The 23,405-nt window shown below is 44.7% G+C and overlaps 1 protein-coding gene across 1 annotated transcript in view; it reads left to right on the top strand.

Moving 5' to 3' along the window:
* Nucleotides 1-22,753, top strand: part of PHLPP1 (PH domain and leucine rich repeat protein phosphatase 1) — a 127,821-nt gene extending 105,068 nt beyond the window's left edge. The window contains exons 11-17 of the mRNA XM_088521338.1: nucleotides 7,558-7,758; nucleotides 8,420-8,582; nucleotides 12,701-12,831; nucleotides 15,104-15,208; nucleotides 16,107-16,301; nucleotides 18,622-18,850; nucleotides 20,728-22,753. Of these exons, the coding sequence (XP_088377464.1) occupies nucleotides 7,558-7,758; nucleotides 8,420-8,582; nucleotides 12,701-12,831; nucleotides 15,104-15,208; nucleotides 16,107-16,301; nucleotides 18,622-18,850; nucleotides 20,728-21,837 (2,134 nt within the window). The 3' untranslated portion in view covers nucleotides 21,838-22,753. The remainder of the gene's footprint in view (nucleotides 1-7,557; nucleotides 7,759-8,419; nucleotides 8,583-12,700; nucleotides 12,832-15,103; nucleotides 15,209-16,106; nucleotides 16,302-18,621; nucleotides 18,851-20,727) is intronic.
* Nucleotides 22,754-23,405: the final 652 nt, after the last annotated feature.

Raw genomic sequence — 23,405 nt, 5'->3', positions numbered from 1 at the left:
TACTATGACATTTCAGTCTCTATTTTGTTTTAGACAAACCCTAAAGTACCTCTCTCTCTACCTTTTCCCCTTGAAACCTACTGCTACTTATCTATCTGTATTCAGCCTTGGGTAGGGTACCACTTTTGGAATAAATCAATTGATAACAAAGTTACTCTGAGGTCAATTTATTGTTATTTGAGACTTTGCATAAAAGAAGAGGCAAAACAAGGAATCTTGGCAATGCTCTTGTAGTAATTGTGATCAATTATAATACATTTATATAGGAATGGTGAAGTTAATAGGCTATTCATTTGGCAAAATACCTTGCATCACTTACAGCAGCTGTAATGGTCTCGTGGATGACATTTCAAACTCTTGTACATTAAATTGTTTGAACTTCAGAAAGATAAAGCTTGTAAAAAGCTCTTTAGGGAAGGTTACAAGATTAGGTCGTTTAACAAACAAACAACACTGTTTACAGCTCTTGAGTTGAAATTCCCATATGTTAAATTGGAATGAAACCTCTTGGTTTCAGTAAGCTCTATGCATTCTTAAAAGCAAGAAGAGAACTATTGTATTAAATTAGACTTATAGATTGTAGGTCTGGAATGAGATTAGTGCCATTTGGCAGCGAGGTACAAGCTGCATAAATTTTTTTATATTCCAACTCACCTTTTCAAACTGAGCTACAGAACTGCAGGCACTCTATTTTTTTAAGACATCGAAATAAATGCAGGCTAAATTGGAGTAGCTTTCCAGATGCTTGCAAGGCATATGCTGAAGAAATAAAAAGATACAGAGTAAGAATATCATGTCGTCACATCAGACTTGGGAATTTTCCCCCTGCAGTTTTACCCTTGTGATGTTTTCAAGCAGTGTAGGTAATGCAGCTGCTAAGTGCTGTGGAAGAGCTGGAGGAGTCGCGCGTTTGGGAGATGTAGCAGCGTGGCACTTCACCTCCCAGGGCTTGAAACCAGCAGAAGCAGCTCCTTTCTGCGGATGTGTTTGCCTGTCTGTCCGTGATCCCCTTACTGCTTTAGGTGACTTGGCTGTGAAATGTCTGGCTGGCGTGCACGTCGTTGAGCAAGGGACAGACGTGAAGGAGAAGCTCCTGCAGATAGTCCGCAACCCGAGGGCTTAAGTTTGGAGTTTGCTACAGGAAATATCTTGGCGTTTTTTTAAACTTTTTGTCTGTCAGCAGCTGAGTATCAACAGAAACGAGCCTGGGCCAGGGAAAGGTGTTTGGCGTTTTGTTGTTCTTTTTAAAAAGAAAAGACAGAAGTGGAATGCTACCATTTGGAAAACATTGCCTAGGAAGCACAGCCTGTAGGGGCAGACATGCTGGGAGAGCTGGGTTCCCCGTGGGCTCTGCCATGGTCTTTGCAGTGCATGCTCTTGGACAGATCACTCCATCTCGCAGAACCTGCATCTCTCCATAAACCCTCTGGAGCCTGAACAGATTAGTCTGTTTTTTGGAAAGGAAGGCAGGTCTGGGCAAATGATGGATGATACCTTGTCTCCATAAAAAGTTTCATGCTGGGAATTGTAAACACTTTCTCCTTCTCAGTCTCAGAATATTTGATGAAGTGGGTCTGAAGCTTTGATGCCTAGAACACCTAGGGCAAATGGAGAGGGAAATCAGTGCATTGGCACAGCCAGGAGGGATAGCCCTTTTACCAAGAAAAAGGAAAAAATCTTAAAAAAAAAAAAAAAAAACTCTGTCTTTAGAGCAGAATCCATGGACATCAGTTTTCTTCATTAATCCTTCAAACACACAGAAAGGACTAAGCAGGCAGGTTTAATTCTCTGCTGAAAAGTGTAATTTAAAAATATCGTGAGTTGGTCTCATTTTTAATTAATTTTGTGTTTCAGCCTCTTAGTTCAGGAGAAATTAAGGACTCGTCTAAAAAACATTCCTACGGCCAGGGCAGAATTTGGGCTTGTTTATTCTGCTGGGAACTATGCACATCTAGATCACATTAGGGTGGGGATTTTCCTGGCAAGATGAGCACCACAGAGGCAGCCAGATGACCTGTTTGTTTCTCGCTACCAGCTGTGCTGAAAAGGGGGAATTCAGTGCCCTGAAATTCAAATGTGCTTGAGGGGGAAAAGCTCCCAAGTGGGGGTTCCTTGTAGCTCCCTTCCCCTTCCTTTGTGCCCCTGCATTCCTGCAGCCGTGGTTTCTGTCCACTGCTTCATTCGTTCTGATGGCAGGTGCCCCTGTCTGTGTCCAGTTTCTGATATGGACTTTTTACTGCCTTCCTTGACCAACTTGCAGCAAACTACAGTTTTATACCATAGAAGTAGTTCCACAAAATGTGTGTGTTTTTTTTTTTAATAACATGAGCAAAAGTTTTAGCTAAGTATAGTAGAAAAGCAGTGTTTGTGGTCAGGAAGAGTCAAAAAATGGAGACACGGGGATAACAGTTGTTGGTCTGCCTCTTACCCAAGATTCCTTCCCAGTTAGTATGAATGTCTTGAGCACAGCCAGACCCTTAATCAGCCTTTGGACTGTTTAAAGCAGTTGAAGGGTGAAGATCTGTACTGGGATTTCCATGAATTAAATATAGGGCTTTCTGTTAGTCTATAGTGTCTGGAAGTAGTCACGTGTGGTGGCCAAGGCACTTCTGGCTATTTGAAACTTGTCCTCCAGGTCCTTTTCTGCGTTATTTTTGTTTTTAGCTTTGTTCAGCTATTCTTATCTGGTTTGGTTTTGGTGGTGGTTGTTGCTGTGTTGCTTTGTTTTTGATGGAGTTATGGAAGGTCACCCAATTACTCTTACAAACAACCTGCTCCTGCTATTTGCCATTTCCATCCGCTGTGGCTGCTTGGGGGTAAGTGTTCGATCATATTATGCATGTAACAGGAGAGAGGAAGGAAGCTCAAAGCTGCGCAGAGAGCCGTGCAAATGCTTGATACACACATCTCACTTGCAGGCGTACTTAACTTCACTTGTATGCTTGCTTTTTGCATTGCTAGTAGGGTAAGCTTTGCAAGCAGATATATTAGGAACTGGGGAAAGCCGAGTTGAAGCTGAGGAAGCAGCTCATCAACCAGAAAGAGATTTGCTTGAATATTTCCATCCTGATCTAAAGAAGCAGACATACCAGCTTCACATGGACTAGCATAAGTGTCTTGGTTTTCCCCTCAGACATGTTTATCTTAGAGGTTGTCTCTGAGATCTCGCTCGCTTGCTGCTGCGGTTATGAATTACTATAGGATCAAATGACCGGAACTTGAGGATCCATCTCTGCAGAAGGGATTTTAGAGGACGCTTTGCATTTGCATGGCTCTGTGCTGATGGAGGTATTAGGGCATGGGCTGAGCTGCTGGAGATCTTCATTTCTCTCTGCATTTTATTTTTGCATCTGCAGGAGTCTTTCCAAGTCTCTTCATGCTTTCAGGCTGAGCACAGTGGTTTTGACCTTCTGCTGCTTCTTCATGGGCTCCTCTTGCCTCCATGTTGCTTGTTGTAATGTTACCCACTCCTGAGCCTTGTAAAGGACTTTCTTGCATTTTTCCAGTGGTGGCTACCTCAGAATAAGGTGGAGAAGTGTGTCAATGCTATTTAAGTAGAGATCTAAGGACTCCCCATATTTAACATTTTTATATACTGCATATACGTATTGTACTTTATATATACTGTGGGCAGATGTCAGTGTCAAAGAAATCTTTTGAATCTTTTTGCGGCTTTCAGGAGATTTTCTTTCTCTGCTTTTGGAAGTTAAAATTTGCATCAGAGCCCCAATTTAAATAGTGAATGCATGGGAATGCTGCATGCGTATTGGATTGACTTGGTTCAAATAGATTCATTTCTTGATTCTAGTGTATTTTTGGGACAGTCATTCCCTCTCCCACCCCCCACACCTTGGAGAAGTTAAATCTATCAATGGATTGTGCTTTAATACCGTATATTACTACCCCGAGAAGGGTTTGTGCCTTGTCAAAGCCAAAGCAGTGCCTTAGTTGTCCCTAATCCCAGCACTCTTTCAGCACTTGTTAATTCATGCTTCCCTCACAATACGCTGCTCGAGTGTGTGTGAGGGCTGTTGGATTCGGGTTTCTCTAGTGACACTGTACTTCTTGCACAAGCTTGTGGTATAGCATGTGGGTGGAATTGGAAAGGGGAACAATTTTGGACTGAGCTTTAATACTTGACATTCTGTTTCCATCTGATAAGCATCATGAGTGGGATATCTTCAAGGAACATGAATCAGTTTCTAAGGCCCGAGAGCTCGAGAGCCAGGCACGCTCGTGCCCAAGTGGATTTCCACTCCTCTGGAGGGCGTTTGTAAGATCTGCCATCTTGCTCGAGGAGGAGGAAACACAGGAGAGAAAGCAGCCTGCAGGAGGACTTCTGCCTTGAAGCAGCTCTAGGAGAAAGCTGATCGTCAAGTACAGATTTTCCCAGATACAGGGTTCTAGCATAGAAGTGTAACAAAGCTTTCTGCAGTAGCAAACTGCTGCTTTGGTCTCTTCTCTGTCCAAAGAAGAGGGTGTCTCTGTTCTTTTTTAATCCAGAGACTACATTGAAAGAATTATTTTCTGAGAACTTTTTTTTTTTAACTGTTGTAATGTAGCAGCTTGTCAAAAAGAACATGTGAATAAGCAGCCCTTCAGGCTTTAGAGTTGTAGTTTAGCCAAGGTGACATCAACCATGGATGGAGATGATCCTGAATGGGAATGTGAGTGCTCCATGCCCGTTGCTGCACCCCGGTATAGGAATCAAGCTGCAATTCCCTGCTTCAACTGTGGCAAGATGTTGCTAGCCACCTTAGCAGTGGCTCATGAGGCCAAAAGTGGGGATACTGGGAGGATGCCTGAGCCGGGGGTCACTCTTTTCCCTTTGAACAGTGTATGTATCGGAAGGAGATTTGTTTGTTTGGGGCTTTTGGGGGCAAGAAAAGGCAGAATTTCAATCACTTCAAAGAGCAATGAAGGAGCAGTTTGAGATTTCTTGTCATCTCCCATCCATGTTGGAATTTTATTAAAAACAAAAGAGATTTTCTTGGATTCGGTTTTCTTTTGAATTAAAAATGGCTTCAGTATGTAACATTTTACCAGTTTCAGCTTTATCAGAGCGATATACTTTCTTACAGAAGCTCTCATTTTGGGCTAGCTGTACTTGATCAAGCCCGCTTGGTGCTGTGCATGAAGAACTTCACAGCTGAATGGTGCCTCTAGCTTCTCTGCTCCATATGGCTACTAAAAGAAGGTGGCTGTGAAGCACCGCAGGTTTGTGTTTTTCTGCTGTGGCCTGTAGGACCGTTTGTAAAAATACAGATTCCCCTTCAAGGTAGAGTATGTCCGTTCCTGGGAGATGTTTTACTGCCACCTCCTCATCCCTGAAGGACCCCTATGAAAGCTCGCTCTTCCCAGGAGGTTGTACGAGGAGATGGGCCTCCTGACTTAGAAATCTACCCAAAACAGTGTTGGGAGCAGATGGTGCTTATTTCCAGGTTGGGAACTCTCTGGGGAGAGTGTCTGAAGAGACTGTAGAAGGGACCTCAGTCAAATACTTCCATTGCCTGAACTGTGGTAATGCTGGATTATAAAATAGCTTTTTAAGTGGGAACTCCTTAAACCCTGCCAGGCTGTGCTGAAGGTTGTCTTTTTGTGCTGACTAGCACAAAACTATCATGGCTTTAGTATGAATCCAGGGTCCTTTCTTGTGAGAAAGGGCAGACTGTTATGCATGTTGGGATGCTCTTGCCAAAGCACTGGTTGGCTGCACCCTAGCGATAGGGGTGCTTGCTGGTGCTTAATAAAGCAGAGGCCCTGTTGGCGTGATGAGGTTCAGCTTAGCACTCCAGCTTTGAGCGTGATAGATTTTGGGGTTCCCCAAAGGGTAGACTAAACAGCATCTTTTTAGAAGAAATCATTTTCAAACATTTGCAATTGCTCATTCCCTTTTTTCCGCATACTAATCCACCCCTCCTCCTTCAGAGTTTGGCCTTCCTTGTGAATAATGAATGAGCCTGAGGATTACGCTGTGTGTCCCTGTAGTAGGCTCTGCCTGTGCAAGCCAAGCTAACCTAGTTTCAGCTCTGTGCAATGCTGAGAGATTTTTGCTTTTAATGGGGATACTGTTTTTTAATCCTTCAGCCTGCCATGTGACTGCTCTGTAGCATGCCTGACCCTGATGGTAGCTGAGTTGCAACAAGCTGCAACTCCCACAAATCCATTTCATTCATTAGGAAGCCGTAAAGGTCAGGGTGAGTTCCTGGGCAGGTGAAAGCGCTATCAATATTTGATATCAATATTTATACCTTCCTCTGAAGACCAGTCAATGGCAAGAGTGCACGTGCCTTTTGTGTCTTGTTCACTGGCTTTGTAAGCTTCAGCCAGCTCATTTCTGATCCTCATTGCTTAGAAATGGCTCCAGCTGCCGCAGCTGCCCCTTCTGCTGCGGGGACAGCGGCAGAGCAGCCTGGTGCGAGCCCAGCTGGGTGGTCACTGCTGCAGACAGGCACGCACAGACTGGCGCTTACCTCTGCGCGGCAGGCTCACTCCTTTTCCAAAGAGGAGCGGAAGAGAGAGAGGTTCTGTTTCTCTTAAAAAGATGTGGTCCTGCCACAATTACGATGCCAAATGATGTTGTTTTTCCGCTCCTGTGGCAGTGCCTGTGTGAATCGCAGCCCTCGCGGTGGGAAGGCCGCTCCATCGGCAGGACTCCCCTCGCCAAGGGAGCACGGAGGAGCAGCACCTCCGCGGCTCTCCTTCCTGCAGCCCTCCTTCCCACTGGGAACAAAGTCTCTGGGAGATGACAAGGGCTTCCTTTGTGCACTGCATCAGCCTTGGCTGCTTGTTGTCCGTCTGCAGGAAATGTTAGCAATGACATTTGCAACTGGGAGAGCGGGAAAAGACGCGGAGGAACTGCATAGAAATCTGACTATTTTCTGCCTAGTTCAGGAAGCAAATATGTAACTGGTTTTCATGGGAGGATCGGTTCTATCTCAGTTTAAAGCCTGAAAGGCGAACTGCTGCTTGACTCTCAGCTTTTAGTATTGGTGCATCTCTAGTCAATCTAATATTCCAAAAAATACCTTCTCATACTTTGTAGCTGCTTTTAGATCTTCAGACTACCTGTGACCTGGCTAGTATTTAAAATATATTTTAAAATTGGTGTGTGTGGTTTTTTGTTTGGTTTTGGTTTTTCCTGTCCCTCATGGCATTTTTAGTCACTTGAAGGACGTTTGTCCTGATGAATTCATTTTTTTTTTTTTTTGTGGATTAAGTGGTAGAAATGATTTGTTACTCTTCTAACCCTGTGAGGTTCATGTATAGAAATGCTAGAGGTACTGAGTTTTTCATAAGTGAATAGAGAGATTTTGGAAGTACTCCATTTGCTGATGTTTGCTCATTTCAAAAATGTGAGGTCTTTTAAATCGGAGGTTTTTTATATGCCCGTAGGCTTCTGGTCTTTCTATCTATTGCAATGATCTTGTTTTTTTTTTTTTTTCCTGAGAATTGTTTTGCAAAAATCTTAATTCATATGTGGGTACTTTACTTATATTTCAGACAAAAGCTGCAGGATATTTCACTGAACTACCTTATGCTACTTTTCTTTTGCAGCCTGAGGTTTCTTAATGCCTCAGCCAACAAACTGGAAATGCTTCCTCCAGCCACTCTTTCAGAAGAAACCCATAGCATCTTGCAGGAGTTGTATTTGACCAATAACAATCTCACAGATAAATGTGTACCCTTGTTAACAGGCCATCCCCACCTAAAAATCTTGCACATGGCCTACAATCGCCTACAGAGCTTCCCTGCAAGGTAGGTAATGGCTTTTCTGCTGCTGGAGCACTGGTGAGCAACGTGAAACATTTTTGCAGTGAGAACTAAACTGCTCAGAAATTTGGTGGCTGTTTTGGTTGTTTTGCAAGTGGTGATATGCAGTGGTGGGTTTATCTGGTGTGTCCTTTTGCACGTTGCAGTGTGCTCTTGCATTGCACAGATGGGTGAGCTCCAGCCTTGAAAAAAGGCATACGATCCTGGAAAAGAGATGCCCATAAATAAAGACATATACTGTTCTTGTGTGACATTTTAGGCAGCTGGGCTTTAATGCAAGGCGGGTGGAGGGAGATTTTTAAGTAAAATGTAGAGTGAGGGTTGATCAGGGTCCTGGAAGATAGTGGAGAAAAAATGGCAGGAAGTGAGAAATCAGGGGTGAAAAAAGAGGAGCAGAAGAAGAGAGGAGAAGAGGGAGCAGGGGAGCAGAGGGAATGTAAGGCAAATTATTTTTAAAATAGCATTAAAACAACATTGACAGTAGAAGCACAACTGTGTTAATGTCTGACGTGAAGTGATGGGCACTAATGTGAAAAAGGGTCCAAGTCTGCAACTGTGTTTTCTTAAGCCACTGCTTTTATCATCTTTTTAAAATACAGTTTGCATATGTATTAAAAGAAAAATTCTCAAATCTTTGTTTTCATAGCAAAATGGCCAAGCTGGAGGAGTTGGAGGAAATCGATATTAGTGGGAACAAACTGAAAGCCATTCCAACAACCATTATGAACTGCAGACGTATGCATACTGTGGTCGCTCACTCCAACTGCATTGAGGTCTTCCCAGAAGTCATGCAACTTTCTGAAATAAAGGTAAGGAAGCAAGATGCTTTGGCAGAAGTAAGTACAGTGCTTGCTTTAGCAGTTGTGTCCTCCCTTCAGTGCCCTGGTTGCTACAGGGGAATACCTTCTCAGAAACTGTGAGATTTGACTCCTGCTTTCTTGTCTGTATTGACAGGAAAATGCAAAATCCTTTCTCCCTGTGCTGCCTTAGAGTGGAAGGGGACAAGACCCTCAGAATCTGATTATGTGCTCGCCTTTGCCAGAGCCCATCTTCTCTGCCAAATAGGTGTAATAGTTTTCCAGGGACCAAGTCTGCAAGAGCTAGGCATAATTAACCCTTGCTGCCTTGGCCATTGGTTGATGGTCTAGAAATGGACTTTGCTTAGAGTTTGTGCTCATAGTTTTTAAAACTGCTGAAGCTCTAGAACAGGATAGGCCCACCTTAGGGGTAGAGATTCCCTAAGGATTCCAGGAACGGAGAATTTCTCTATATATGCAAGCTACTTTAATTTTCCTAATTGCAGTCATATATTGCACAGTTCCAAGAATGCTTAATTGATTTCTTGTATGTTCTTCCAGAAGTAATTCTGAACTTCTTCCTTACACTACTTCTTGTGGGAGACATTCTGGCATTCTTGGCTCGACTTTGCGGAAGAATACTACTGCTTGCTTTCTGTGAATTAAATTTCTCCTTCACTCTGGGCTATAATGTGGTATATTTTTGGTCTCACGCTATTTCAGCCGATTAGGAAGTGAGAGACAGCTGCCTCGCAGGGTGCATATCTTGTGATAACACAGCAAAGGCTATCTGCAGTTCTCGGAGCTTGAGAAGTGATTACTTGTTTGTGGAATCAAAACAGCCCAAGTGTCCTTCGCACGCGCAGTGAAGTCGGAGGGCCAAGTTCCCAGCCCGGGGTGTGTGTCTGTGTGTGCTCCAGTGTCTGGGGTCATGCTGAGCAGCAGGAGCAATGATTCTGTGGGACAGTGAGTATACGTAGGGATGAGCTTTGTGGTTTTAGTCAGGAAATCTCCAACAAACTGGTGGATTTTTGAATACTCCTCCCTCTTCGGAACAATGGACAGAGGAAACCAAGGGCCATTTAGAATCACTTACAAGTGGAGCCTTTTTTTCTAGGAGGAAGAATTGGGGTGGGGGAGTGAGGTTCTCACAGTAAACATCTCCCTAGAAGTAGGAGATTGTTTTTCAGCCCAAAAAGGAGAATAATGTAAACATGCTGATGGGGAGCAAGTAGCGCAAGTAACTCTTTCCTTGGGTTGTTGCTCTTTGAGAAATCTGAATATTCCATAGAGGCATCAGTATTTAAAGTGCCACTTTTTGCTACAATGCTTAGCAGAAATGCAAATGACCTGATACTTCCTGCTCTTGATAGTTCCTTAGAGTTATTTAGTTCTCTGTACAGGAACTGGCATGGAAGCCGTTCATGGTATTGGGGCAGTCGGCAGAGGGAATAGTGTGGGTGACTCCACCTTTGTGGAGGAAAAAAGGCCTGATGAGCATCCAAGACCAGTAAAACAGGCCAAAGTACCTGCTGCAGGGGAAAGGGTCACATCTCACAGGGCTGTAGCGTTGCAGGGAACAGGGCTGCTTCTGGCCTCTAAGTCAGGGTTAGTAAGTATCAGTTTGGAGCCTGAGCTTGTATGGAAGGACTGCATCCAGCACTTAGCTTAAGTGGGGCTCAGCCTTAGGCATTTGAGAGCCTTCAAAAAATGCCGAAGTGGGTTGAGAATTTGGTGTTTGTGGATGGATTTGATAATCGTGTGAAATGAGCCCAGCCATAGCAAAGCATGTCACATCTGTGATATGTCATACTCCAAGGTCAATTTTAACTGAGGTGGCCTTAATATATACTAAAATTTCTTGTGAAACTCTGTTGCCTGAGGTAATGGCAATCTTTCTTTCACATTTAATTAGCCTTAAAGGCAGAGGTGTTAGATTTTTGGAGTCAGTGATACTAGAGCAGGTAGTAGCAGCAGTTACTTTGCTCTCAGAAATACTTCTAGAGGGAAAACAAATATAAATGATGGTGTTTAAAGTAACTCCAGGATTGCTGAACGAGGTCCTTATAGTGGTATGATTGTCTCTAAGCAGATTTTAAACACTACAGTCAAGGCTATAGAAGTTGTGTAGTTCTTTGCAAGGTTTAAATTGCCACAAAAGACTTAGGTACAGGAAGAAAATGAATGTGTGGAGAGAAGGGAAGTTTGGAGAGACTTGGTCAGTTTGTGTGTGTGTAACTAGATTAGCAGGTGCTTCATCCTACTGCTTAAGGGCTTGACCTTTTCATCTCCATAACCTGTGAGGTAGGAGCAGCGGAGATGAACTTCTCACCTGCCTTAGTGAATCAGGTGGATGCCTCTAAGAAACCACATGATAAACATTCTTTTAGTTCACATACTTAAAAACTGCTCTTTAATTCTCCATTTAAAAAGCACACTAAAGATGTGAAAATCTGACTGCTTGACTTCATAAGTGTCCAAATAAGGGTGGTCTGTGCACACTAGGTTGTCCTCCGTGAATGATGAAGGGAGCTGGAAACAGGCACACGTGGGTACTTGTCTCGGTGCATTTTTCTTTGCAGCATTTTAGCTGTTTTGAATTTTCAGTAGAGCTCGGCAACCCGCTGTTTATTTTCCAGACCGAAATCTGAGTTTATTTCCCCCATTTTCTTGTTAATAGGTATGAGTAGCTAAATTGCTTCTATTTAATGGTTATCTTGCTGGGCTGCAGTCAAAAATCATATGGAGGTTTCTTGTCACAATTTCTGCTAAAGGTTTTAGTTTGTAGGAGCATTACCTCGAGTGAAGTGAAGGATCTTAAAGATGACACTAGATGACTAAAGATGATCTGTGTTGCTGTGCCCACCTTCAGCCACAACTGGAGATAAACGAAGCCCCTGGCAGCCACGGACAAAACGGCTACAAAGCTGTATGTGTAGTGCAAGCAAATACTGAAAATTAAAGTATTAAAATCTCTGTCCTAGGCTTGGTCCATCCCAGTGCGGAGTCCTGGAGGCAGCTGCATGAATTATTCTTCTGATGCTGCACAGGCTGGGCTAAACCAGCTTACGTTAGAGTGAGACACAAGGAAATTAGGTTCCGTTAGGAAATAGGCTTTCCTGCTTGGAATTTAACATGGCTACGCAGAAACTCCGTGTTAACCTCTTCCTCAAGCAGCACAATAAAACTGCAGAAATGATATCCTGATGAATAAGTTATATTCACCAGCGCCTGCAGACCAAGGGATCCGCTGTAGCATGTTGCTGCCTTCTGCGTGTGGGCCTGTAATGAGAGCAATGGGATTACCCATTTTGTACTCCTCATTTCAGCATTCTCTTCTATCAGATTTATAGTGGTGTCGAACACAGCAAGGCCTGCTGGCAGCTCTTTAATCTGAGAAGTAATTACTGGGTCTGTGCAAGCAGCAGGGAGTTGTGCAGAAGAAGAAAACAGCTCCTTGGAATAGCTGCTCTGTTGAGCTCTCTGCTGTTTTCTTTGCAAGACGGGTTTAAATTTTGATTGCCTTATCGGGCTTAGATAGCGTCTGCAGTTTGCTCTCTGTAGATAGTGAGGCCTCTATATCAAGCAACCTTGGGATTCAAGATTTGGGTCAAAAATATGTATGTTGAATATATTTAATAAAGTGTTAGGATTTTTCTGATTGACTTTAGGGGAAAGCAGGGGGAATGTTTTAAACTGGCTTCAGAAGAGAGGCTACTGTGTCAGTGCCTCAGAAGCCCCAGCTGTATTTTGTTTCTACTTTCTTAAGCCTGGTAGCCGTTTTTATCAGCAACATTTTGTTTCCTAAAATAATGGTCTCTTAATGACAAAGATGACCAGTGTATCTTCTTTGTGGAGAGCAGACAAGCCTTAGGAGTTTTGCAACAGGGTTGTACCTGGTCAGAAATGGAAATGGAACAAACGCTTGCAGGTGTCCCAGACGTCTGGGAAAATGGCCAAGTGCCAGTGGAAAGTTCTTTTGTAAGAACCACTCACGCAAATGAATGATCTTGAGTCTTTGGTGCAGCCTCTGTTATTCAGGGGACATGCATTATTACATTTAATCAAAATCTGTAGATTCTTGATGACAGCTGAATTCTCCTGCTTATTTGGCTGCTTTCCCTTTGCAGTGTGTGGATCTGAGCTGCAATGAACTGAGTGAAATCACGTTGCCTGAAAACCTGCCTCCAAAACTGCAAGAGCTGGACCTGACTGGAAATCCCAGACTAGCCTTGGATCACAAAAGCCTAGAGCTGCTCAAGTGAGTTAGCTTAAGAGTGGAGCAGGGACAGACTCCTGCCATAAATATGCAACAAAGCTGCAATACAGAGAAATGTATTTCTCTTTAAGTAGCAGGATTCCTGACAGAGGATCAGAGAGTAATAAATCGTATGAGTAACTCAGAAATTAATATTTTATAGAATGGGACCACTTTACGCACTTCAGTGCAATTGCTTTCAACCTCTGAAATGGTTAGGTATAACCACCACTGCAGTAATTTGACATCCCTTTTACTTCTGACACCAGATTTAACCAAAATATTTGTTTTATTCCACTACTGAGACATCAGTAACTTGTTAGTATGTTGGGTTTTTTTGCTCATATTTGTTTGAATAATCTTTTGGATCCTTTTTTGACACCGTTTCTCATTGCTTTTTCAGTTACCCTTCTCATACTTCTCCGTTTTTCCATAATTTATTTGCTTTCCTGGTTACTTTATATTGGGACCTTCCATTTCTTTCCTATCTACCAGTTTATTTCCTGTCCTGAGAGTGAGGTGTCATCCATGAGGGGAAATCTAGAAAGCACCTTGTGCCTGTTTGGGTGCTCTCAAGAATGATTGAATTGCATGCCCATTAAGGATTGATTTTGAAGGTTTATGTACACATTCATTCCGTAATGTGTTGTGAAACTGTCAGACTAAACTGGATAATCTGTGGATAGTGGTGCTGCCTTCTTATCTTCTGAAGGGAACAGAACCATCTCTAAGTTTCCTTCTAGGTCTATTTAATCATTAAATATTGAATACTTTGGAGGACTGTTGATATACTTAAAAAGGCTGAGCACTCATTTCATGTAGTTTGCTTATAAATGGCTCACTGTATGCAAGAAAGCTTCCTGAAGGAGCAGTGTGTTGTGTTGCTGTGGTTCACAGGAAAGAGAGTGTCAAAAAGCTGAACTTGCTTAAACTTAAAGCAAAAGATCAGCTTTTGTGCGTGACAGGCAGACAAGGCAGGCACACCAGTCTTCAGCCATTCTAACTGGCTTCCTTGCCCAGTGGCACTATGTTCAGTTTTCAGTCCTAAGCAGAAGAACAACATACACTGTGTATTTTCACTGGAATATGAGTTATCTTTAACTCACTATTTTTTTTTCTTACTTTTCATGTTTTTTTTTTTTTTTTTTAATTCCTAAGTCCTCAGGCCTATTCTATTCCTTGCAGATATTCATTAGCCCTAGTCAGTTGTTTCAGGCCTCCTTGGGAGCTTCTCAGTGGATGTGCGTATTGGTGTGCTACGCTGACCTCCACAGTACGCTGCCCTAATTAAGTTGAGGGGAGAGAGGCTCCTTTGGCTTGCAGAAGTCGTGTCGTTCATGCTTCTTTTCCCTGTCCCTTTCCCGTTTTTAACATTATTTATGGGATTTGTTTGGTTGTCATGTGCCCTGGGTGCTGCATGCCCTGGCCGCCGCTGTATTAGTGTAAGGAGAGACATGACTGGACGTGACAGCCCCTGGGGTTGGCGGAAGAGGGTGCCGAGGCCATGAGATGCCCAAAGGACTTGGTTTGTTCAGCTCAGGTGGGAGTTTGGATAGATGAAAATGAGTGTTCGAAGTGACTGAGGATGAGGAGAAGGATGCAAACAGGCAGGGCTGCTCTCCCTGAACCTTTGCTACAGTGTGTGTGTTTCTTGAAATTCAGCCTACGTGGGCAGGAAATTAGGAGCAGAGAGGGTCAAGGGCCAAGCTAGAAGCCGGCCTGTAAAATCAGAGAAGGCTGAAGGGCAGAGCCGGCGGCAGGCCAGGGTCACCAGTTAGCAGAGATTGGGATGGAGCTGCTTCACAGTTGGTGCGTGTTGTTTGGAAAGCTCTTCTCCGTGTTGCCGTTGATGCGGGTCATGCAGATTTCATCCAAATACAAGGAAAAGAGCACAGAGACTTACTCAAAATGGGTGGGAGAGAAACATGAGTTACAAAATGACTCTCCTATTCCAGCTTTCATCAAGCTAGTGACAAATTATCCCTGTATTCCTCCTGGGCCAAGTTTGAAAAACACAGCAAAGGGGTGGGGATAGGGGAAAGGAAAGCCACATATGCCAAACAGCGCAGCTGACCTGAGGGAGGCTCTGTTTCTGGCTGCTTTTCTGTTCCTTGTATGTGGACATAAAAAATAACCACTCTGGATGTCCCGCTTCATTCTGCTCTATTAAATGTTATAGTGTGGTAGACTTAGAAGAAGAAAGCTGCTGTCTTCACGTTTTAAACTAGATCGCATCAGGATTTTGTTTCAGTGCACCCTTCCCTTCTCCTCACAGCAACATCCGCTGTTTTAAGATCGACCAGCCCTCAGCAGGTGATGCCTCAGGAGCTCCAGCAGTGTGGAGCCATGGTTACACGGAAGCATCAGGAGTCAAGAACAAGTAAGACCTGAGTGTTTTGTACTCTTTATTTACTACACAAGCATCCTAGCAGCAGCATATCTCTTTGCTGATGCAACAAGCCCATTTTTAAGTGAAAGTTTTGGGAGATTTTGGACCTCAAAAAGGCAGAGGTCGTGCCATGACATATATTTGTATATTGGGTCCCTGCCTGACTCTCGGTTTTCTGCTTTGTTAGAGGAGTTGCCAAGATACAAGTGTAACAGACACATTTTGTCTTTGCAAGACTCCAGTATTTGCAAAAGATCCAAGTGTTTATTTTTCTCTTTGGAAACCTGCTTTACCGTGAACCACGGATGTTAACCAAGCAAATCAGGGATGCTAAGGGAAGAGGTAGAATGGCCAAACTCTGAATGTTTAGAATATGTGGAACTTCTAAGACTAAGGTACCCAAAGTCTGCCAGTCTTGTGTTGCTGGCTAGGTGATGAGTCTTTCTTTGTTTCTTAAGTAACTTTTTAGAAGTCTTCTGCTACCAAGGTTTCCCTCACAAATGCCAGTAAACCCTTTACTTGCTCAAAATAGTCAGCACTGCCTTAAATCATGAAGATTAGTTTGGGGCAGGTAAGTGCAGTTTCAATTGGCATTGTTTTGAGGATGCTTCTCCTCTTAAATTTGCCTTTTTCCTTTAAACAAGGGACTTATTTCACACACTGAAAAGCAAGAAATCCCCATAGGGCTTGAGCTTTCAACAAAGCTCTTTCCGTTTATCAGTACTGGTGGATGAGCCCGATTCTTGCCCACCGCTCAAAAGACAGTTGGGAAAGTCTTAGGACCAGCATGTTGGAACCAGCAGGTAGACCGGGTTGCGTTTTCCCAGCCAGTGTGACGAGCAGAGGCGTTGGGGGCGGCTCTCCATGCAGTGCTGCTCTGTGTCCCCAGGCTGTGCGTGGCGGCGCTCTCGGCCAACAACTTCTGCGACAGCAGGGAAGCGCTCTACGGCGTGTTCGACGGCGACCGCAACGTGGAGGTGCCCTACCTCCTGCAGTGCACCATGAGCGACATCCTGGCCGAGGAGCTGCAGAAGACCAAGAACGAGGAGGAGTACATGAGCAACACTTTCATCGTCATGCAGCGGTGAGCATCCCCCCTCCGGCTTTTCTGCCGCTCGCGGCAGTGCTGGCAGTTGCTGCGCTCTCAGGTTGGACACCTGCTTTTTTCTCCCTTAAAAAGAAGAGGAGAGAGGAAGAAAGAAAAAGCCTTGGTACCCGACAACTGTGTTTTCTCTTAATTTTTGTTGTTTTGTTTTTGTGAATATCGATGGGTCTCCTTTCCTTTCAGGCGTGGGGGAGAATCCAGCACTTCCCCACCCACGCAAACAGAATAAAACAACCTCAAAATTCTCAAATGTTCGTGACTAAGCAGTGGGTGGAAGTTTTCCTCTCTTTTGGTATCTTCTTTAAGTCTTACTGCTCTGAATTGGCTGTAGCCAAGGCAGTGGCGTGAATATCCTGATCATTTTTTTAAAAACTTACTCACTACTACTGCCTGCAAAGCCTGGACTGTTCCCTCCTGTTTCTCTGTGTTGATTCAGGCTATGTAAAGGCCACACAACTATTTAAAACATGCATTTTGACTCCCTTAACATGTCTATTTCGTATTATCTAACGTCCTATTTGACCTTAGAAGGAATATCGCTTGAGCGAGGCCAAACTGAAGAGATATGATAGCTCTGACTGTAACAGTAGCTGTGTCTGGTGGTTTGGAGCTAGTGTGTGTTTGAATGTGCTGCTCTTGTCAGAATAAGAAATTGCCTGGGGAAACACTGTTGAGTGCAGGAGGAGGAGGAAGGGAATTGAACAAAAGAGGAGAAAGAGGTCAGGGAAACAAAGGAGAAAGCAAACAAGCGGCCTAGAAACCCAGGAAATGGATCAAGTTAAAAGGAGCATCACTTGGTCATTTGATTGCTGCCTTTTTGAACAAGGAAAAATAATAAAGTTCCGATATGCAGAAGTAGGAGCAGGAGGGTGGAATGAACCAGCCAAACACAGGACAAAAATGCCTCCTTCCCATCGCCGCTTGTGGCAGTGCTTGAGTTAGCGCCGCAGCTAGCGGCGATCGTAACCAAAAGGAACGCTGCGTACTTCGAAGCTGTACACAGAACCACACAAACCCAGTATTGAGAGTACTTTACGTGGGTCTGTTTACTACTAATGGAATTTCACAGGAATGTGGCCTTTGTGCTAGAAGTTTTGAGTTCTGTTTATTCTTTTTTAATGTCTCAAGGCAAAATAAGCTAACCAGTCCTTTGGAGATCCAGAAATAGTATTCATTCTAGCTACGTTTAACCATTCACTGAGGATTATTACAGATGCTCTGCAACATTCCTAGAGTGTTTTTTGTATATATTTTTAACTGCAAGTTGGATACAAGTGTATTTGCACGCAATCTTCCCAGCATTCTGAACCCAAAGTTCTTAGCAGCAGTACCTGGCCTTTAATATAGTTTTAGTAGGCTCTGTAATTCACCTTTGAAATTACTGAAGGTGAAGACACCTGCAAACAGCACTCGGAACGATAAATGTTTTTTCACAGTCCTATTTAAATTTATCAAGTACAGCTAATAGAATGTGCATTCATTTCAATACTAATGACAGAATTCTGGATTCTGAAACTTAGTTTACTTTTTTACTTTATCCATAGCGTGAGTTTCCGTGTGTGTGTGTGTGTGTGCGTGTGTGTCCTGGGTTTTGATTTTTTTTAATTTTTAATATTTTTTTACTACTGTGAACTGTATTAGAACAGTAGGCTTTATTTTTAAGAGCACATATAATAGGTTGGTAACTGATGTGATAAATGAGAAGCATACCTTCTTATGGTAGCTAACAGTTTAACAGCTGTGCCTTACTGCTCATTTCTATCCTTTTTTCCCCATAGAATAATACTCTATAATAAAACATACCATGAAATAGTGAACCTCTGACTTAGCTTTTTGCTTAAAAATAATTTCTAAAGCTAAAATTACATGATAAAATGTGTAGCTTAGAAGTCAAAGCTGTGGCTCTTCGTAAGCTCTGTCTGAACTCATTTAATACTCTTCAGTCCTTTTCTGAAGTACTGAATTTAATAGTCTTCCAGTACTCAAGTACTCCTCCTGATCCTCCGTGCAAGCTGCCGAGCAAGCTGCTTTTGGCTGGAGGAGACGATGGTTCCTCTGTTTGGAGGTTGAGCAGGTTGGAGCACCCTCATCCCTGTGTGAGCAGCACTCTGAGTGCGAGTGCTCTGCCGCGCACCCACAGTGTCGCTAACCTCCTGGGACACCCGCCGTTCGCTGCCCGGGAGCCAGCAGAGTTAATGCCCTACGTGCTTGCGGTTGAAGAACAGCAGTTGTTTCTCCATAGCACCCGAAACACGTGCTTTCCTATGAATGAACAATCTCTGTTTTGTTCAAATTCCAGGAAACTTGGAACAGCCGGACAAAAACTTGGAGGCTCTGCTGTCCTTTGCCACATAAAGCATGATCCCATGGACCCTGGTGGATGCTTCACATTAACCTCAGCAAATGTGGGGAAGTGCCAAACCATTCTCTGTCGGAATGGGAAACCTCTGCCGTTGTCCAGGTGTTACGTGATGAGCTGTGAAGAAGAGCTGAAGAGGATTAAGCAGCACAAGGCCATTATCACTGAGGTTAGAGAGCTGTGATATGGAGGAAAGAAGGGTGGTTGCAAGTTGCAGCTTCCTTTGAGGGTATTTGCACAGCAATATGTAACAATAGATGTCCGTGTTAGTAACTTCTGAGACACGGTGTTAGTAGTTTATATTCTAGAGTAGTTCTTTTTCCTTCAAGGTGGTTCACATTGTGTTGTGTGATCATGAGGGAAGCTAAGACCCTCCTCCTAGTTGGGAGAGGAATTGCTGTGCCAGTGTCGCCAAGAGCCCCTCCAGCCCAAAAGGATCCCAAAGAATGAAAGGGAGGGCTGAAGCCAGGCTGCCCTTCCCTCAGGAAGCTCCTGGCTGTGCCTCCTGGCAGATTTCCGTGTTGTTTGAACCCACATGCTCCCAGCGCCGTGCTCTGGCACGCGGGTCCTGAGGGGCGCCCCAAGGGAGAAGCCAGTGCTCAGACTGGGAGACCTGGAGGAACCACGCAAAGGTTTATTTTCTTGCCTGGCCCCAGCAGGCAGGCAGTTCAGGGCATCAGCATGGAGAGGGCAACAAGGCTGCTTGCTCCCTTCTTACAGGCTTGATGTCTTGCTTTGCTTTGTGTAGCACATGCACAGGAATAATCGAATACTGTGCCATCTTAATGGGGAGGAAGGGGCAGAAAACTGGCTGCTCAGCACATGTGCCTGGGGTTACGCGTGTGGAGCAAAACATGTGCCTGTGAATCCTGCCAGGAAGTGGTGGCACCGCAATGTGCCGGCTTTACAGGGAGTCACTCTGGAGCGGAGCACGCTGCATCACCGAGACGCTGCCGCGATGCTGCCTTGTAGGGGAAAAGGGAAATTTCTGAGCAGAATCTGAAGATGACTCACTGGTTTTGTGCCCTTTGATGGCTTACCGCTTCCGTCAGGGTTCTAATGGGCAAGTTAACAAGCCAGCAGGATTTTTTTTCTTTTGAATGATTTTAAAGGGGAAGCTTTTTTAGCCTTGTTTCACTTTTCTGTGGTGGTTTGCTTCGTAATGACGGCTGCTATCACCAACTGGACCAGACGAGAGTGACTCCTTGCATTTGCTGTCATTCCTGAACACCCTATTAGCAGGAGTGCAGCCATCCCCACCAGACTGGTGGATAACCAGGCTCCCTGTTTCAGGTGCTTTCTCTGCCTATTCCGGCAGCTCAGATCCAAAGCAGGAGAGGATCCAGGGATTTGGATATGTGTGGAGTTGTTTTTTTTTTTTTCAAATATGCCCATTTTTAATAGTGTTTTCCCTTCAGATATTACTCCTCCTCTTGGAAATGTCATATCTAAGTGGAAGTGTAGTAAGTAATTGGGGCATGTAAAACATTTCACTACAGCTCAGCTGACTGAGATGTGCAGACTTGCACTCTGCTACATTTGACTTGTGTGCCTCATTTAAAGCCTTCTTTTAATGAACTTCTGCTTCCAAAGTGATGAGCCGAGATGAAATGCACAGTGTTGCAGCTGCAAGAGAAGAGTCTTAACTCAATGACTTGCCGCAATACCAGCTGGATCTGTGTGATCTTGTCCTGGATGAGGGCAGATCTCGTGGGACAAGTGTGACTCACTGGTAACACATGAGTCCAGTTGGCTCTCCCAGCTGCAGGGGTGGCATATGTGGCTCCTTTTTGCAGACTTGCACTTTGCTGCTCTGGGCTTAAGTGATGCCAACAACAAATCAGTCAGGTGTAGGAGGCTTAGCACCAGGTTGGAAACCAGCCTCAGCTGTGTTCTGATCTCAGCTTTGTCCCTCTGCTCCTTCTCACCTGTGTATGGCTGCGCTCAGGGAATTGCAGAACCAGATACCGAGCAAACACGAGGCCATGCAAATGCTCTGCATCCTTGCCTGCTGTGTTTCCAATTTCCTGTCATGTCTCCTTTCAGGATGGCAAAGTGAACGGTGTGACGGACTCGACGAGAATCCTGGGCTACACCTTCCTTCACCCCAGCGTTGTGCCGCGTCCTCATGTACAGTCCATTACCCTGACTCCACAGGATGAGTTCTTCATCCTGGGGAGCAAGGGGCTGTGGGAGAGCCTCTCCATGGCCGAGGCAGTCGAGGCGGTCAGAAACGTGCCTGACGCGCTGGCGGCCGCCAAGAAGCTGTGCACGCTGGCGCAGAGCTACGGCTGCAACGAGAGCCTGAGCGCCGTGGTGGTGCAGCTCAACGTGACAGAGGAGAGCTGCTGCTGCTGCGAGCTGGCCGCGGCGCCCCCGCCCAGCCCTGGCATCTTCCCGCCCTCCGTCAGCGTGGTCATCAAGGACCGGCCGGCCGAGGCGCTCGCCATGCCCTCGTCAAGCAGTGGCGCCGCTTCCGAGATCAGCAGCGAGATCTCCACCTCGGAGATGAGCAGTGAGGTGGGCTCCACCGCCTCAGATGAGCCCCCGCCGGGTGCTGTGAATGAGGGTGGCCCGGCCTACCCCGGCGAGCAGCGCTGCTCGCTGCACCCCGTGTGCCTGGCGGGCGCCTTCCAGCGGCAGCTCTCCAGCGCCACCTTCTCCAGCGCCTTCTCCGACAACGGCCTTGACAGCGACGACGAGGAGCCCATCGAAGGGGTCTTCACCAACGGCAGCCGCGTGGAGGTGGAGGTGGACATCCACTGTGGCCGGGCTAAGGAGAAGCAGCTCCTGCAGGCGCCCCCGGAAGCCAGCGACGAGGGCATCGTCATCAGCGCCAACGAGGACGAGCCCGGCCTGCCCAGGAAAGGCGAGTACTCTGCCACGGGCACCATGGGGCGCCGGCGGGGCAACGGCTCTGTGGCGCCGCACGAGAGGAGCCATAACCTCATCGAGGTCGCGACGGATGCGCCGCTTCGAAAAACAGGGGGCTACTTCGCTGCTCCGGCGCAGCCAGATCCAGATGACCAGTTCATCATCCCTCCGGAGCTGGAAGAAGAGGTCAAGGAGATAATGAAGCAGCACCAGGAGCAGCAGCAGCAGCAGCGGCAGTACCAGGTGGAGCACCTGGCAGACTATTACGATACTCCACTATGACCCTCTCTACTCTCTGCTCGGAAGCAAACGCCCGAACCAGGAGGCTTGGGAGCGGGCCCCAGCGGGGCCACACACAGCAGGGTTCTCCTCTTCCTCGAGACACTTCCCTTCCCCTGTCCCGCCACTACAGATGACTGCAGCTTCTCAGTTTGTTAGGTTTAATATTCACTGACTTTCTTCTAGAGATGCTTTACCAGTAAGGTTTAAAATAGTTAACTTTCCCTTAACATATCGAGTGTTTAAAAAAAGAAAATAATGAAAAGGTTTAATATATTGCTGAGAAACAGATGATGATGTAATATTTTTTAAAATGGCTCGTTTGTTTTGTTTGTTTGAAAAGCAGGGCAGTAGCCAGTGCTAAATGATTTAAGTAATATTGTAATACTGTATTTCTTTGAGAGAAAAGGCTTTTTTTGGTCTTGAAAATGATAGACATTTGTAGAATATGGAGACTAACTCCTAGGAGTTGCTTTACTCTTTCAGGTGACTTAAGTCACTGAGATTCACTAATTTTCTCTGAGAGAACATTTGATTGGGAAATTATTGTAAATAGCTCAGTGTTGTATAGTGATGCTTACTTGTTTTGTAGCCTTGGCATTAAGGACACAACCTGAACAACTTTTTTCTTAAGCGACTGTTTGGGCCATGGTCATCGGACATAACGGACTGAGCGACTGTACAAGGTAGCTAGAAATTAGATGAAATAGACCATTTAAAAAAAAAAAAAAACTCTGGTCTCTTTCTTTTCCTTACTTTTACAGACACGTTTTGTGTTCCTTATTGCTGCCACAACCAGCATGATTGTATAGAGCTCATTTGCTGTAGAACATTTACATACCAAGAGTTATATTAAAGCAGAATGCACAAATGAACATGTCATAATTTTTGTTATAATAAATATGAAATTTACAAATGATGTCTGCTCTTGTGACTGAGTAGCTGTGCAGCAGTAGTTTGCTCTACTAGGTAGCACCACAGTGACACTGGAAAGGGATATATTTTTTATATATTTTTTAAATGCTTCTTACTCTAATTGCAGATGTTTGTGTATATTTTCAGGCTTCTTAGTAAGTAAATTGCCCAATCTTCTTTCAAAATACAGGATGTCCTTTGAAAGATCCCGAACAAATCTTAGATGGAGAAATTTAACTTTTTTTTTTTAATTATTTTCTTTCCTCCTACTAATTCTGCACTGTTGATTTGCCCTTGTCCAGAGTATTGACTGCTGGAAGACCGAAAGGAGCGGTGCCTTCGCTCCGTTCCTTTGGGACTGAGTTACTGAAGGTAGAAATGACGAGGGGATAGGAAGGGAGAAAGAAAACATTGAATGTGAAGAGAAGATGGAAAAGCAAACTTAAAGCTGCATGCATAAACTCAGATTTGACTGAATGTTTTTGAATGAACCTGAGTTCAATAAGAGTGGTTTTTGAATGAACCTGAGTTTAATAAGAGTGGAGTTTTTTTATTTATTATTTCTTTTATTCAGGAACTAAATAGCGTTTTTGTGATTTTTACGGGAAAGGAGGCACGTCGTTTGTCAATGTTACCTCCAGTCAGCTTGTTATTCC

The sequence above is a fragment of the Tinamus guttatus genome, unplaced genomic scaffold (assembly GCF_059628265.1).
Source record: "Tinamus guttatus ecotype Peru unplaced genomic scaffold, ASM5962826v1 Tinamus_guttatus_pri_ptg000117l, whole genome shotgun sequence".
NCBI classification, from domain to species: domain Eukaryota; kingdom Metazoa; phylum Chordata; class Aves; order Tinamiformes; family Tinamidae; genus Tinamus; species Tinamus guttatus.
The sequence above is the reverse complement of the archived record's forward strand: the minus strand, read 5'-3'. Positions and strand labels throughout refer to the sequence as shown.